The 17,366-nt window shown below is 52.8% G+C and overlaps 2 protein-coding genes across 9 annotated transcripts; one reads left to right on the forward strand and one right to left on the reverse strand.

Moving 5' to 3' along the window:
* The first annotated feature begins 625 nt into the window (after positions 1–625).
* Positions 626–10,942, forward strand: LOC122366316 (AP-4 complex subunit epsilon-1-like). Its single transcript, XM_043338458.1, has 8 exons — positions 626–657; positions 4,639–4,829; positions 5,049–5,235; positions 5,503–5,699; positions 6,324–6,482; positions 6,815–6,948; positions 8,908–10,197; positions 10,606–10,942. Exons 2-8 carry the CDS (start codon positions 4,653–4,655, stop codon positions 10,799–10,801), a joined length of 2,340 nt encoding a protein of 779 aa, XP_043194393.1. The 5' UTR covers positions 626–657; positions 4,639–4,652; the 3' UTR covers positions 10,802–10,942.
* Positions 10,943–11,181: 239 nt separating this feature from the next.
* On the reverse strand, positions 11,182–15,696 carry LOC122366317 (centromere protein S-like). Of its 8 annotated transcripts, XM_043338460.1 has the most exons (3): positions 15,661–15,672; positions 12,666–12,731; positions 11,182–12,161 (listed from the first exon to the last, which is right to left on the reverse strand). In XM_043338460.1, the coding sequence occupies exon 3, from the start codon at positions 12,134–12,136 to the stop codon at positions 11,696–11,698; it is 441 nt and encodes a 146-aa protein (XP_043194395.1). In that variant the 5' UTR covers positions 12,137–12,161; positions 12,666–12,731; positions 15,661–15,672; the 3' UTR covers positions 11,182–11,695. The 8 variants fall into 8 exon arrangements, 7 of the variants coding, with proteins under 7 accessions (XP_043194395.1, XP_043194397.1, XP_043194400.1 ...); XM_043338462.1 differs by lacking the exon at positions 12,666–12,731 and having other exon boundaries at positions 14,300–15,696; XM_043338465.1 differs by lacking the exon at positions 12,666–12,731 and having other exon boundaries at positions 15,629–15,691.
* Positions 15,697–17,366: the final 1,670 nt, after the last annotated feature.

A 17,366-nucleotide genomic window follows, 5' to 3' on the forward strand; every position in this document is an offset into this window, starting at 1 on the left:
ACATATGGGATAGTGCATATGCACTGTCCATGGCGGCAGCTCGCTTTTGCCCGGGCCCCGGTCGATGTCTTGCGGTGGTGAAGAATATCCCGTATTTCCTAACGAGTAGAAACTAAAACGGTCCCAACATGGGGGTGTCACAACTATTACTTTGAAAAGGCATGACAGTGAGGAGAGCATCCCGGCCCTGAAAGAAGGAACTTGTGTGTCCGGCCCTGCTCCCCCCCCCCCCAGATGTAGGTTCTAATTACCACATTGTGTGTCCGGCCCTGCTCCCCCCCCCCCCCCCAGATGTAGATTCTAATTGCTAATTACTGCCTTTCTGGTAGGAGAGGGATAGAGGCCTGTCAAATTTCCTTCAAATTTGGTGTAAAATGGTAGCGTTTCATAAATGACGAAATTGTTACGATCAACTGCGCAGTGTCAGTGAAATAAAACTACAATAAAGTGTTCACTTTTCACCTTTTCCTGCATGCGTAAGCTAAGACTGGCTAGGTGTAACGTTTACTATCGCGTGCCCATTCTCGTAATTATTGCGAGTGAACGCAGTTTTACTTGACCCTTCCAGCTCGATAGAGTTTCACGCGAAGAGTGCAGGATGTAGCCAGTGTTTTTATATACCTTGGATGCAGCGAGCGTTGTGAATTATTTTCAAACGTTCGTTACCTAATTCATTATCCAGTTAAATTTACTTCAGAGTTTGGGTCCTGGTTTGGGTAAGAAGGTCCAGAAGTCGTACAGCATATCATCGCTGCTGAGTGCTGACACTGGGCATCGCTCATGCAGTAGTGGTAGCGGCCCAGACTGGAAAACATCCATACACTACGCCGGACGCCCGTGAGACCCGCTTGCGCCGAATTTCGGCGCAAGCGATGCTGCTCCGAAATTTATGCGTGATTTGCGCCAAAAAATAGGTGCCTATTTGTGCGAAAATCAAGCCCTTTTCATATAAAGCACATGTGCACATCTACTGATCAAGGCTATATCAGTTGGGGAAACTACGAGGCGAATGTCAAAAAATGGATTGGTCAATAAATGGACTTTTGATGACCATATATGGGCATAAATGCAGCCCCCGCTACTAAGGGTGAAAAACGGTATAACAAGCCGGTGCTTGCGGTATCGCGTCCCCTTATTGGAGAGAAAAGGCTTCCATTTTTCACTAGGAATTAGTGTGATTTGATTAAATTCGGCGAATTGACTCGAAAATGGCGATAGGAAAACGGCTTTTCTGCAGGTTCTGGGCGTCACAATCAGCTGGCCATTCAATAAATGGATTGGTTTTTATTAAAGAAAATTGTTAAAAGATTTAATTCAATTACAATAAACAAAAATATTTAATTCTAAAATAATAACTTAACTACAATTAGAAAAACCATATACAAAATAATAAAAATAATGACATTTTTAAACCACGGTACTGCTTACATTTCTTGGCGCGTCTGTTTCAATCCGCCATATTTGCCAATCACGGTTTGACCTTGCGTTGTAACTCTGCGATTTAGAGCCGCCAGTTAATTATGCACCGGGTGAGTGTAGGTCTTGTGTGGTTAAAAAACATTCTTATGCCTTATTTTTTCATTTGAATGCTAAAATTCATTGAAAAGATGAAGTTGTCTGATTTTATGACCATATATGGTCATCGCCCCGCCCACTCCAGCCGCTGATTGGCTAATCCAATTTTTGTTTGGCTCCTCGTAGTTTCCCCAACTGATATCAACCAGACAGTGTTTCGGGGCCTTGTACGCTCTCCCATGTTTGAGCCTCCGAATGAGTTTTTTGTTTCCACATTAACCCAATACCTTGGCAGGAGCCAGCGAGGGCCGGGCAGCCGAGTACACGTGCTCCGGCACATCAGCCTCTTCTCTGCTCACAGTGCAGAGCGCTGCTGGGCACTGCTGGCCCGCGGGCCCGCGCGGAATGGAGACAGCCGATTCGGTAACGTACTGGAGCGAGCGGCCTCGGTGGCCCGCCCTCATCTGGTGCACCGAAATGGCATCCTCTCGGTCCTCTCCGGGGATAGGGAGCGGCGGCGTGTGGCTTGAATAGTGATTCTGAGCAGTTGTCGCGCCACTGATGCGAGGCCGCACAATGAACCGCTCTGGTCAGCGATCGGCCGTTTGAGGGCAGGGCGACCGCCTGTTTTGCCAGGTCGTCCGCGCTCTCATTCCCCTCGATACTGCCGTGGGCAGGAACCCAGTGCTATTGCTTAACGACTATTGCTTGGCGACGTTCAACAAGAGGGCTGTTCACGGGCCCTGTGTGCGTTCTAGGACCGCACACAGCCTCCAAGCTCCGCCCACTTCGTCCCTACGTCAGCCTTCCGTCACCGCACACAGCGATCGCTGTGGCCGGTCAAGGTTTTCCATACCTATCTCTACGCCGAAGGTTGAACTTGAGGCCTCAGGGCGGCCGTTCCTCCGCTGAGTAGACTCAGGGCGGCTCGCCAGTTCGAGCACGCGACGACCGGGGCGGGGACGTCTCGTCCCGCAACCGCCCGCGGGGTGAATCTGCTGCTAGATTGACCAGCGTACCGCATAAATTCGGTGACCGTCTTTCGCCATAAAAAAATATATGCGACCGCCCTGCGCCGAAAAATTCGTCCGCCGCCATGCGCTGAGGGCTGTTCACGGGCCCTGTGTACCGCACACAGCCTCGAAGCTCCGCCCACTTCGTCCCTACGTCAGCCTTCCGTCACCGCACACAGCGATCGCTGTGGCCGGTCGGGACTGGCCACCACAGCGGACCGTCCACCGCACGCAGCTGTGACGTCAGAACCGCCTACCCATCCCCTACCCCCACGCCTGCTGGACGCACCGCACACACCGCACGCAGCAGTGTGCGGTGCCCGTGAACACCCCTCTGAATTCGGCGCATGCGAAGTTATGCCGGGCGTGCGCTGAAATTTTCGGTGGAATCCCGCCACTACGCCGGACATATTCGGCATAACGTGTATTTTTTCCAGTCTGGGTAGCGGCGGAACACCTTCAATTGAGGGCGGGGGGCACTGCCGACTTTTGGTCCCATTCTTTCCATGCAACGCCCATAGGGCTGTTAAAATGCTAAACCAAAATCAAAGGGGGGCACGGTGCCCGGGTGCCCTCCCCGTTCCGCCGCCTATGGCATCATGTTTCAGTTTTAGTTTGTGCAAGAGCTTGTAGCTTTGAAATTCAAAATTCAAAGCTTCATCTATGTGCATAATTGAGTTCAGTATTGTCGGATTTTTTGCCTACTTGGTTCAGCTTGCAGAGTGGTGACATCAGGGCTCAGGCAGCAGGTGGTTGTGGTGGTGATGGTGGATGTAGTTACTTACTTACTTACTTACAGCTTCTCGAGATTTTGTCAGGCCAACTAGGCCTGTGGTTCTCGTTCTGACCAAGCTCATGGTAAGGATGCCAGGCTATAAGTCCTGTTCGGGGATGGCAAAGACAATGTCCGCCCGGCAGGGCTGCGGAGTCGGAGTCGGAGTCGGAGTCGGTCGGAGTCGACAGTTGTGACCGGAGTCGGAGTCGGAGTCGGAGTCGATTTTAGAAACCCGAGCCGGAGTCGGAGTCGGAGTCACCGAAAATCTGTCGACTCCGCAGCCCTGCTAGGTCTGCGGAGTTGGAGTCGGGAGTTGGAGTCGGTCGGAGTCGACAATTCTGCCCGGAGTCGGAGTCGGAGTCGGAGCTGGTTTTTGAAAGCCGGAGTCGGAGTCGGAGTCGGAGTCGCCGAAAATCCATCGACTCCGCAGCCCTGCCGCCCGGTGACAATCTAGGTTGGATTTAAATGTGTTGAGTGAGGGCGAGTTGACCACATAGGTTGGAAAGGAATTCCAGTCATTTACAATCCTTGAAGCAAATGCGTTTCTCCTGATCCTGGATTCGGCACGGCACGGCACAATTAGTTGTGGTTGTTTTGGGATGCTGATAGAGTTATGCTCATTGACTTCTTGGCAGTTTTTCACGGCAGAGCCCTGCAGTGCACTGCGCCCATAGGCGCATTGGGTTTCCATGGCATTATCAACAAACTTCACTCTGATGCTAGGCTATGACGTCATTACAAAATGCTAGTGTGCCGCGGCACCAGCGCCAGCAGCACGCTAGCAGTATTCATGCACAAACCTCTGTCCCCTTTGTTCTTGTTTCTTAAGGATCTCTTTTCCAGATGCGATTCATCATAAGCTTACGAATCGCATGCAAGGTCATCCGAGTGATGATGGTGGTATGCCATAGCTTCCAGAGCGCTGCAGGGCGCACAACGTCGGGACACACGATGGTGAAACAGGGCCCTTGAATCTGTCAGGGGTTCACCATTGATGGCAAATATTGCAACTCTCTTCTAGAACTGATTTGTGAGCTGCTGATATTGATATCATTTATCAATAAGAGACTAGAAAGGTAAAAGGTGTGTGCCAGATCCAGGACTGCATACCAGCTTGCGCAAGAGTAGGTAGCCATTAGGGAAGTGGTGAGCTGTGAGCTGTGGCTTCAACTTGTTGCCACACCTTCCTAAGCCCCTTTTTATCTGGACCTTGCACCCTCTGGCTGCTACTTCTTCCTCCAACATAGGTCAACTATTCATTGATAGTCAACTATTGTCAACTAATTGATTGTCAACAATGTTTATCAATGATCATTATATGTTGATGTGTTGCAGGTCATACGACCAAAATGGCTTCACAATGGACTTCCAAGCTGACAAAGTTTGCAAAGGCAGTGGCTGAAAACCTTCCCAAAGTCGGAGAGGCAGGAGCAGCTGCCCTAGTTGGGATTCCTATTAAGAGATCTGTGTCATTTAAGGATTTCATTAAAAGAATATCTCTTTGTGAGAGCCAGGAAGAGATAGAGGTGGGTGAAGTTACATTTTCATGCATGGATTTGAATGTAGTTTATACAATGGTCTTTTTTCATGGATTATTTGACATCGCTTTGTTCTTGCGGCATCAGCAGTTTCAACAGTTTTTTTTTATAACAGGAGGATGTTTTTCTGCTCTGTCCTTTGCTTTTCATTTCCGTCGATGTTGACCTCTGCTGTGCTCTCTGTGACGCTGCTGCGTTCCCCACCAGCACACAATCACCGCCGAGCTGGAAGGCCTGGAGCAGCGGCTGGCCCAGCCGGGGTCGGACGGCTCTGTGCGTGCCCAGGCACTCAGCGTGGCCATCTACTGCCACCTGCTGGGCTATGATGTGCGCTTCATCTGCATACACGCCATCACCCTGGCTCAGCAGGGCTCGCTGCTGCAAAAGAGGATCGGTACGTACAGTAGTCGTTCCTGTAGCGATGCCAGCGCTGCGACACGAGCAACCAGAGCATGTTACACCTTTGACCAATGATCATCATCTGGTTGACTGGCAATCTGGTACCTGTTAGTGATGTGTGACTGTGGTTTCATGTCGCCAGGGTAGAGCCCTGCCAGTGATGAGTGGTTCCGCGTCGCCAGGGTATCTATCAGTGATGTAGGTACGTCTCCATGTTGCAATAGGTACGTACTTGTCAGTGACAATGGCTCCATGTCGACAGGTTACCTATCTGTCTCGCTACTGCTGCGACCAACGGACGAGCTGGCGGTGCTGCTCATCAACACGTTGCTAGGCGACCTGCGCAGCGCTGACGTGTTGGTCGTGTGCACGGCTCTGAACATAGTCTGTCATTTGGTGACGGCGGATAACGCCGGCGCTCTGTTGCCGGCCGTGCTCGACAAGCTTCACCACCGACAGGTTAGTGGGTCGGGTGGCCAGTAATTAGCATTCACAGCTAGTGATAAGTGGTCAGATGGTCAGCAGTCAGTGGTTTAGTAATCAGCGTCTATCATGGGGCCAACAATCTCAGGCGCCTGATACCGACAGGTTTACGATGATCTCAGGCCTCAGCATATAACTTCAATCGACATGATATTGTGTGTTTATGTCCGTTCCTTCTGAAATCGTAAGATTGCGGCGGGTTTTGAGGCAGACATGCACTTATCGTTAACCGGGTACAGGCCATCTGGCTGACGCGTGACACTTACTCTGGTCGGCTATGACTGTCACGTGACCCTTTCGTGGCCGGTGCTGACTGTGTGCATTCCTATCGGCTGTCGCAGAACCCTAGCAGTTTTGTGGTCTTCTTGAGATGTTTTCTTTTCGCTCGATAAATATGCCTAGTGACAAGTACAAGGTGTAAGCTGTGCCTCATGATTTACCGTCTCATATTGTTTATAGTTGAAGTTTTGACACCCCAGGTCATGGCGCGATAAATGAAGCCTATCCTCAAAGTCGTTACCATATTATGCGGTCGCCAATGATTGCCGCTGCCAGTGCCGTCTCGCTCTGACACCGCTCTATCCTGCACCGATCGCGCAGGCCGTGGTGCGGGACAAGGCGACGCGCGCGCTGCACAGTCTGCTGCTGCGCGCGCCCGAGCTGCTTCCGGCGCAGCTGCCGTCTATCGAGGCCGCCCTGCTGGACCGCGACCCGATCGTCATGACGTCCGCCTGCCAGCTGTGCCTCACCTTCGCTACGGTATGCACTGCAGCTCTCTGTTCGGGGGAATCGGTGTCGGGGAGCGTTCGAGAGTAACGTTATATCCTTACAGCACCCTGACTCAGTGCATGGGGTAGAGATAAAAGCTTTTTGGACGCGGAATTGCCCTCCATGCTAGTGCGCTCAGTACCAATTCTGACCCCAGTTCCATTGTCCCTAAACAATGAGCAGCGGAGGTCTATGTGCTGGTTTGTCGGTAGGTACCGCTAAATCCAGTTTATGTTTTGTATCCGACGCCTGTTGCCGTATCTGCTCGTACAGCTGAATCCAGCCATGTTTTCACAGCTGACTGATGTTTGTTATCCTTTCAGCTGAACCCGGGCATGTTTTCACACCTGACTACCAGTCTGATGACGATCCTGGGACAGATTCAGAGCCGGAAACTGCCGCCCGACTTCGACCACAAGGGTGTGCCGGCTCCGTGGCTTCAGTGCTCGCTCATCAGGTCAGTTGCGCCCTGTGTCATTCTTTATCCCGTACAACAGCTAAATGTGTCCCATTTTGCTGGCCCGTACTACTTCATATCGCTGTCTGCCGTGCAACAGCCATAAATCCTGAACCGCCATGCAATACTTGCACTATGTGTATTTTCTGTACAACCATGCAACAAGTAACAACCATCATCTGTGCAATTCAGACAAGCGCACCCTGTACGAAGCTAATGGACGGTGGATGTCACAGGCCTGATTTCGTAATTTCTCGATTATTTGTTTCCCGCAACCTGAAATACGGATGTGGCGCTACGGGTTGTGAGCCGTTGGCACTTGGTGTCGGGCAGCCCGCTCAGGGCAGTACCTCCTCCCGCATCCAGTAGAGCACCGTTCCGGACTGGGGAGCGCCTGCGCTGATCCACGGACTGTGCTGGTAGCTGGTGGTAGCCGGGTCCGTCAGAAGGGTGCCCCACCAGTTATTTGACTCCTTTAGCGTGGTGGTCAGCAGCGGTCGGCCTTTCAAAAAGTCCTCCACGTTGATCCAGGGCATCGTCTTCTGTAAGCTGGGCTCGCCGTACGTCCACAAGTCGAATTTTTTGACGAGCGCGATGTCTCGCTGCGTGTCCGTCTCCGGAGTGAAGGTGTAGTCTCGCGGCGCCAGCCAGATGCCGCCCCACTGGCGGCGGTCCACCTGAGCCTGTCCCTCCAGTCGGTAGGCGAACCTGTGGCCCGTGCCGAACGCCTTGAGCCGGTCGCCGCGCCCCAGGATCGAGTAGTTGTCGGTGAGCGAGGGCCGGTCGGCGCTGCGCAGCCGCACGTTGAGCCGGTCCCAGCCGGCGCGGCTGGCGGCCGTCAGCAGCAGCGTCCAGCCGCCGCCGTCGTGGCTGAAGTCGCAGTAGACGGGCTCGGCCAGGCCGGCCAGCTGGTACACGCCGTCCGCCAGCGAGCCGTTGGCGCGCTGCAGCTGGAGACAGGTGGCCGGCGCCGACGGTGGCCGGTCTGCGGGCGCGCCGGGACCGGCGGTGCCGGCCGTCAGCCGGCGCACGGCCAGCTCCAGAGCCTCCAGCCGGCCGAGCACGTTGAACTCGGAGGTGTCCGACCGGCCGGCGGGCGGCTCCTGTCCCGGGGCACCCTGCCCGCCACCACTGCCGGCCGCCAGCGCGGTGCGGGCCACTTCGGCCACCTGGGAGGCGAGCAGCAGCGGCGGTGGAACGGCGCAGTCGCCGGGCGCCGTCTCGGCAGCGGCCGGCCGCAGCGGCACGGGCAGCAGGAGCAGGAGCAGCGGCGGCGACCGTGTACTCATGGCGGCGGCTGGGCTGTCTGTCAATCCCGTCGGCTCGGCGGCCCGTTATGTAGCCGTCCCCGTCCCTGCAGATGGCTGGGTGGATACTGGTGACTGGGCAGTAAACACTGCCGGCGTTGCTTACATCATAAAGCATTTAGCACTGCGACTCAGTGGCACGGCCCCTCGTCTCCCTGTGTGTCTGTCGGCAGTGACCGTTGCCATAGCGACAGTCAGGGTACCGCGGTAAAATGTCCGTTCACAGAACCGACTGCCGGTTTTCATCACCCAGGGGGACTCGCTGTGAGACGCCATCGGGACTTCCAATGACAAATATCTTAGGAGCATTAAGTTTGTTGCATGCGTATCGCAACAAAAATTGCATTGACTGTGACTGCGATAATAAACATCACCATGCCCACCCGTGACCGGCCTTATGAGAAGGCTCTTTCCTTCGTGCACAACACTAAGTTCCAGTCCTTTGCTTTAAAATAGCTCGAATTGCATGCTTTTTCATCATGTTTATTACAAGCTGCATTGTCCCCAAGCTTCTACGTTGCGACCAATCAATGTGCGACGCTCGTGTAAGATATGTGGTCGCTGTCGGCGTTCCCGGCCATTGTTTCCATATCCCTACTGATCCCTTATAATGTGTCTCCGTTCTGAGCTCTGAGTCTGTTTCCGTCCACAGGCTGATCTCGTACCTGTGTCCGGCCGACTCGGGGCTCTCGGAGACGTTCTCGCAGTTCCTGGTGTCGCAGTTGACGGCTCCCGTGCCGGCCACCGTCATGGGGTTCGCCATTCTCTGCGAGTGTGTGTCGGCGGCGGCCACGCTGCCGCCGCCGCCGGCGCCGCCAGACCCGGCCGGCGGCGACGGCTCGGCGCCGGCCGACGGCCTGCACGCGGCAGCGCTGCGCTGCACGGCGCTCATGCTGCGCAGCGCCAACGGCAACGTACGCTACGCCGGCCTGTCGGCGCTCTGCCGGCTGTGTGAGGCGGGCGGCGCGCGGCCGGCCGGCCCGCTCCAGCTGGCGGTGGTGCAGTGTCTGCGCGATGAGGACGAGACGGTGCGGCTGCGCGCGCTGCAGCTGCTGCACGCAGTCGCCACCGAGCAGAGCGCTGCGGCCGTCTGTCAGCGGCTGCTGGAGGCGGTCGCCGCCGCTGAGCGCCGCCCGCTGCGCACCCTGCTGCTCGGCCGCGCCGCGCTGCTCGCCGAACGGTACCTGACGCGGCGGCCGCAGCTGCTGCATGTCATCAACCGGGTGCTGGAGGAGGACGAGGCGCCGGCGGCGCGCCTGCGCAGCCGGCTGGCCGCGGAGCCGCCGGGCGGGCCGCTGCGGCCGGCTGCCGCCCGCCTGTACGCCGAGCTGGTGGTGGGCGGCGGCGCGGCGCCGGCCGTCCAGCGGATGGCGCTCTGGGTGGTCGGCGAGACGGGCCACCTGCTGGAGCCGGAGCTGCTGACCGCTGCGGTCGGCGCCGTGTGCGACCGGCTGCCCCAGCTGGCCGCCGACGACCCCCTCCGCGACCGGCAGCCGGGCGAGTCGAGCTCGCCGCTGCAGCAGCACCTGCACGCCCTGAACCGGCTGGTGTGGGAGTGCCGCGCCGAGCTGCCGGCCGCCGCCGCCGCTCGGCTAGCAGACACCCTGCCTCCGCTGGCCGCCGGACCGGACCCGGCCGCAGCCCAGCTGGCCCGCTGCACGCTGGCGCTGCTCGGGGACGCCGAGCGGCTGCGGCGCGCGGCGGTGCTCGCCGAGGACGTGCTCTCGGGCCGGGCGCGGGCAGACTTCACGCTGTCGTTCGCCGACGCCCGGGTGGCCGCGGAGCTGGAGCGCGGCGCTGCGGTGCTCCGTCCGCCGCCGGTCGCCGCCGCCGGCCCGGCGCGGCTCGGTGCCAGTGTCCCCACCGTCTCGGACCGGTCGTCGCCGTCTCTGGACGCCGGCAGTCCGTTCGAGACGCTGGGCACTCTGCCGCTACCGCGATTGTGAGTATAATTCGTTTTTCCCCACTGTTTAAGCTCTCAATATGTTCTGAGCTGGCATTCAGCAGTTTATGATAAACTTGGGTTGCGTAATGAACCAGGCGCTTCGTTGTCAGGCGATGGCGATCCGTTCGTTGTTTTCGTCAAGGTGGTTTCGCGTGTCAGGTGTGTTAAACTGAATGTCTTGTGTTTTAAGTACCCGTCTATCAGTTGTTATAATGAAGAAATGATCAGTTTTAAATTAGACTTCAATGGTCTGAAAATGGATCGAAAATGGTGTATTCAGTCCCGTCATTCATGAGCGACGTACCTGATTTAATGTACCGGCCTGTACCCACTTCCAATATCCGCACGATGTGCTTGTGTCCCTCCGCCCTGACCCGTGGGTGTGACGCCCCTCTCGCCCGGCAGTCTCTCGGTGGACGAAGGAGACGCCTCCGTCGACGAGCCGCCGCCTGTGTGGACCCTCAAAGGTCGCGCGCCCGGTCCCGTCTCGTCACCAGCGGCCCCGGACCTGGCCCCGCCGCCGGCCGCCCACCCTGCGCCCTCGGCTGAGGATGAGACCGCCCGCGAGGTGGCAGCTCTGTTCCCCTCCGACGACTCGTGACGTCGGCCGTCAGGGCAGTGGAACTCGTGAGTCGCCCCAGTCGCCTTTCAGGAGAGAATGTCCCGACCTTCGCAGTGGCTCGCATACAATATGAACGGCACGCGCAAGGTCTGAGCATTTATATACACTGTGATATTATTACGCCGTCTTTTGAGCAGCGCTTTGAGGAAGCTATGTCAGGGCGAACACTTTCATAGGTGCAGAAAGTGGGAAGACCAAGCGGGTGACCCCTCCCTCAATACGTCACACGATGTGGAAAACCCGATACGAGGGTCAGTACCGCCAGGATTCATCGCTGCTCTCTTTATAACACCGAACGGCTGCAGCCTGCAAATACTAAATTTTTGCACGGTCGAATGTCGCTTGTTACACAATGGGCATTAAACACATCAAGCATTTTATTGAACGGCGATTGCATTTTCAGTGCACACTTTGCTGTGAAGAAAGGAGCGTAGGAACTCGTAATAACTGGTCATTCCGGTGCCCGCTACACAATATGACCTCAGTCACATTCTATGTCAGTCTAGTTTAACGTTACAGTCGCAGGCACAGCATGAAACACCGAAACTGAGTCTAAAACAGTGTACTCGTAGTCCATAAGCACTCGTTCGTTAATCGGTGATCCAGTCTATATAGAGTCCAGTCATGTCATCACCAATCACCATGCGGTGCTTGTTAGAATGCACCGTCACATCACAGACCCGGCTCACTGTTCATAGGGCACTTCTGATTACTGGTACACTTCACAGCCATTGTGCTCAGCCATAGCGCAAACGCAGTGTACATTTCGCCTGCAGCCCGCACTTCAGCCCGGGCACGACAGTCCCTATCACACCGTGATATCCGAAGATATGCACACACTCCGTGTAACCACATCTCGGGCTTATAATATCTTCACTCCAGTTCCATCACTTCACCGTCGTCAGTCGCAGTCCTCGGGTCCGCCGCAGCGGAGGCGCCTCGGCCGGCGCCGCGCGCCCCTCGCCTGCCGCGCTGCGCCCGCCGCCGCTCTTTGGCCACCTTGGCGTGCGCGGCGAGCCGGCGCGCCTCGCGCTGCAGCTCGGCCGACAGCGTGGGCGAGCGGCGCACCAGCAGCTTCACGTCGTCGGCGCAGACGGCGGCGCGGCGCGCGTGTTGCGCGAACAGCTCCAGGTCGCGCGCCATCACGGCCGCCTGCGACAGCGCCGCCTCGGTCAGCGTGGCCACCACCGTGCGCCGGAACGGCGTGCCCCGCTCGGCGGCCACGTCGTCACAGATGCGGCCGATGGCGTAGTGCAGCGCCGCGCGCAGCTGCTGCACGTGCGGAGAGTCGTCCTCTCGACTTGCCTCGGGCATCACTTGAGTTGGTCAGAAAGCTGGGCTGGAACATATAGGCCAAGTTGTGAGATGGGTGTTTTTATTTAAACTGGCAACTCCTGTTTATGATATTGCTTAGTGTAGGGAGTAAGATATAGTGTTATCATTGACACCGACCTCAGACTTGTAAATAACTGAGGGGGTCATAGCTTGAGGTGAACTATTCTTCACAGGCAAAAACCATACTTGATAGTTGATATTGACCAAATGCTACCTGAAACTCTTATGCCACAGTGTACAGTGTTGAGACTTGAGATTTTGAAAAATAAATGATTTGATAATTGATACCATTGAGGTCAAAGGCAGGTAGCTACCAACGACTCTTTAGTGCCCTGCTTGCTACCAACACAATATCTAAAATTATTGTGAAATAGAGCCTGTGGTTATGCTGGTGGGGAATGTCCAACCTGAACCAGAACCTCTTTCTTTCATTTCTCTCACCAGTAGGAACTAGGAAGGTAGGTATGTACTCTGAAACTACAGTCTCATGGATCTGACATGGCCTCACCCTCTTTGACGACTGACCAAGGCCCTATATCAATATACCAACTGTCACTTGCCCCGCGTTCGATGACTCTCGGACGGCGAAGATTCTACGTCGTTAAGCCCAAGGCCCCGTTAGGCCATCCGCTGGTCAGCCCCCTCCAAAGTCATATGGCAGCATGGGCGTGACTTTTCCTACTAGCCCATAGGGTTGCGTGTTAAAATGCGACTTTTCGCGCTCGATTTTCAAGGTTTCGTAGTGTGGGCATCCACATACAAAGTATGTCAAAAGATAGCTACAACATTTTTATTTCCATTTTTGGGACGAAAAGTTCAAGCCCATCCAACCGTTTTTGAGATATTCGTCTATATATGACCCCATGTTTTTGATACATCGGAAGGTCCTGTGTTCGAATCTCGGACAGATCAAAACTTTTATCGTTAATGTGCGGCAAACCATTGCTGCAAAGTAAAGTAGGGGTGAGCGCGCTGGTGATGGAGGGTTGTAAGTTGGCATACCTGACCTTTGATTCAAGCCGGATTTTGTGGCACCAACCTCATTTTCAGGTAAGGTCAGGTCACTGACCTATGACGTCATAAGTGCACCTCTGCACGGTCTAAAAAACGTCGTAACATAGCAACTTCATCAATTCAAGGAGATCTATCACAGGTAGATGAAACTTACAGAACTTATCAATCTCCCTTATTCTCAAAAGTCGTTAACTTCGGATTTCTCCTAAGGGTCACCTAACGTCAGGTCGGTCAGGTGGTCTGGCCCCATTATAAGCCGATGGGGGGGGGGAGGGGGATATAGAGACAGCTATTTTGGCGCTGACAGTGATCTTAGACGGAAAAGACACAAATAGACTCAGAAAGACCTGCCGAATTGAATAACGTGCAACTTGACCTCATCATGAGGTAATGACCTGACCTGACCTTGGACGGAGGTCAACATCCTAAATTGACCTCATCCATACAAAAAGCATATCACTCGACGTGGCTGAGCATGACGAACACGATGGTGTCAAAATTGCAGCTCTGATACCATTTTAGGCGACTACCGAACAATCCACTTCCTGGTATGCCAATGCTTTTATTATCTAAAGACGATGAACACTGAACATTCTCATATACCATGCAAACATGCCACTTTGGGTTACAGAGTAAGTGGTTCCCAATCGTACTTACTACACGTTCCACACATCACACTACCGCTCGTAATTGCAATGCAAATAAGCTTTGGCTCGTTGGAAATAAACTTTGGCATTGGAAGATGTCACGGTATTACACTAAACATTGACCACAATTAGATATCAGGTATCAATATCAGTAACATTCAGCTCATCCTCAACACATAACAATCAGATGGAGAACACTACGGTAAACCTCAAAGAGGTTTTGGCCATGGTAGGCAATGAGGCATAGCTGCGAGCAGGATCTTCGATCTGAGAAAACATGAAGATGAAATTACATGCATCACACTTGCAATAAAAACAAACTCAAGTGATACTTATCTTTGAAAAATGAAAGAACATGAACCTATTTGAAAACATAACAAGCAGTATCAGAGGAATAGTTAATGCATGGTTGTTTAAAAGACCTGTTAATATTAAGGTAGTGGATTGTTAACAGGATCTTAGAATGGTCGAGAGATGTTACCTTCAGAAGGGTTTCCTTTCGTGGTCACACATTATTGATGTTAACAAATGAACACTGGGTGGTGCACACCCTGAAAGTGACAGCTTCACACAAGCTGTTGTCTATGTTGAAAACTAGGCTTCCTTCCTGTTCAGATTAAGACAGTTGATGGCACCTTTGGTTAGCTTTGTTCAAGGAAGCATTCATTTTGCCAGTGTCGGTAGGGCAGCCTGGCTACATATAGGAATCTTGAGCCAGGCACAGCATACATGTAGTAGTGCATGTCTTGTCCTGAAAAAGGATCAGAGATATATGGCTAAGGAAGTTATGAATGGAATTGACTCAGGCTGCTCTGAGGATGATTGACCACAAAGACATGGCTATTGTGAAAGCCCTGAAATAACTTATGAACTGGTGTGTTTTGAGTGAAGTGGAATATCAAGAACAGCATTAAAAAAAAGTAAAAATTGACCTAAAAATTATCTTCCATGTTTAGTTTCAATCACCTAAATCTTACGCGTTTCATACAAACTAAAATTACCAAGATATTGCACAATTATCACTAACATATGGCAACAAATGCTTCTTTCTACTTACTATCCACTTTCGTGGATGCAGGATGCATGTGTTTTGATTTCATTATCACAGAAACACAGTTGTACGAGATGCTTACACAAAGTATTATGTTATATTTATGTTGATGTTATTCAGCTAGAGCCTGGGACATCGATATTGTATTGTTAAGTTTGTTCAAAACCAATGTCCCAAAATTTGCCAGTTTTGGGTGGGAAATGACATCCAACTGAAATCAATTTTCCACTTTCATCTCCAATTTTCCAGAACAATTTTTCACTCTGAAATAAAATTTTGGGACACTGTTCACTGTTCATAAGTCATAACACCAGCTTCATTTCTTAGTAATGACAGCTTTCAGAAGAATTCAGTGTTCCTTCATCAGCCTGTCAGGGCTCTAAAAATACATACAAACGAGTAGTGACCAACAGAGAAAAGACAATACACAAATGTCGTACGAGAGCTGCCATTGCAAATAGATAAAGCCGGTGTACGCAATCTTTGCAATACGATTGTACCAAATAAGCTCACAGCTAAGTCGAAAGGTGTCGCCATGCATCACAATTGATAAAATTCATTGAAACTTCTTTTTTAACACATTGTTACGCAAAAGTGAAAGAATGAGAAAGCATGAGGCTGGCCCACCACCCAGTCAAGTACAGCAGTTTGCAAATTTGCACACAGTTACTCAGAAAGGCCTTTGTTCACACAATTCCATGAATAATGAAGAGCCAATTTTTTAATGCACACGATAGTTATTAAATACTTAGCCAGCACAATTTATAAGTCTTTAAATGAAGGGAGAACACCATGGGACCGCGTGAAAACACAGGCCGCCTTGTGTATAAATATGAAGCGTAATGTATTGAAACACGAGCGCCAGCTGCGCCGCGCTCTCGCGCAGCCATATCCTAGGATAATTTTCGGTATATAGTAAAAAGCTCCCAGTTCTAGTTGTTTTTCTAGATGATATAGTATAATTCTAGTATATACTAGGAAAAACTTTGGAGTACCCGACTCTTTAGTGCCCTGCCGCTGGTATATAGCTGGGTCAAGGCTATAGAACTCCAGGTAAGGACACCAGCCGTTTGACCTTGAACGCCGCCGGCCGGCCGATGACGTCATTGGAGGCAAGCCGGCTCGGCGGACACACAGGGCGAATGCATAACGGAGGGGCGTTGGAACGTTGCGGGAGCCAGGGAGATATTTTAAAGTGGTTGCATACCACCATTGTTTGTTGATTGATCTACAGACTGCATCCTTTTAAACCTCGATGCATCCTAGGCCTGGATGGTGCGTACATTCGTGGAACGATCACCCCGTCCGACGTCCGTGGTCGAAGCTGTCGCCTGTCATAGTATTTAAGACACTAAGACGGGTGCAATAACGGCGATCCGATCCCGTTTCTGGCGAATTTAGAGGGGTCGTAAGGACCCAGGCCGAATCTGACCGTCTATTTTTAGGGAAACGGGGTGGGTGAATTGACAACCGATGGCTTAAGAGATGATGAGAAGGGATCCCGTCGTCGATTGTTGTTTGACAGGCAACACATGTTGTACTGGGCGTATGACCATCAGAGGTAATGCCTGAACGTAGGCAAGCATAATTGGTCTGTCATATTGTTTAGGAATATAAAATGCTAATGGAGATCATTAAGGATATGATCTCTACATTACGGGAATTCACTAATTACTACGGCCCGGCCATAGGTGCACCGCCGGAGCTGTTGTTTTGCCATCGGTCCCAGGCAACTCCAGGGAGCTGCAGTACCCGGCGGCCAAAGCGGCCACCTCGTCGACTCGCAGGTCCTCTGGGATTCCGTGATGCTTTAGTGCTTCACCCACAGAAGCACGGGCATAACAGTAGGATGTGGGGCTAGGTGTCTGTCCACCTCTTCATTCAAAGAACAACGTGTACAGCGCCTGGTCCCGCCGAAGCTCGGTATCGACCGTGACTTATTCACAACTGGCGGATCCAGGAAGCGGTATTGGACACTGCGGGGGCTTACCCAAAAAACGTTTCTCGGAATTAATTTAAAAAACTCGGATTTCGATTCCTTGCACACTGCTGTGCGGTGTGAGTAACCAACATTTCCTCAGAAAAGTTGTGAAGTTTTCATTTATTCTCGAAAATCGATTTCGGGCGCTGCCCTGGTTGTCGGGGAAGACATTTGCCCCAAATGCCTTCCCCTGGATCCGCCAGTGGCCGTTGCCCCACTCCGAGCTTGACTAAAGACGTCTTCAAACCTCACCAGAAACCGATGGTAAGGTGAATTTAAATCCAATAACTCATCTCTGTCTGCCCGCCTAAATATACTACACATGGTACAGCACCCGGCCCTGTCGGAGCTATGAGCCGATCGTGATATTTTCGGCTTTCCCCATCCCAAGCTCGATTAGAAACGTTCTCCTTCCCCACCCGATTGCTGATGTCAATTCAAATTCAATGCCTCATCTCTGTCTGCCCGACCATAACCCATTCATTGCACACCGTTCAGCGCCCGGCCCCGCCAGAA

Source organism: Amphibalanus amphitrite, unplaced genomic scaffold (assembly GCF_019059575.1).
Source record: "Amphibalanus amphitrite isolate SeventyFive unplaced genomic scaffold, NRLGWU_Aamphi_draft 000796F_arrow, whole genome shotgun sequence".
NCBI classification, from domain to species: Eukaryota; Metazoa; Arthropoda; class Thecostraca; order Balanomorpha; family Balanidae; genus Amphibalanus; species Amphibalanus amphitrite.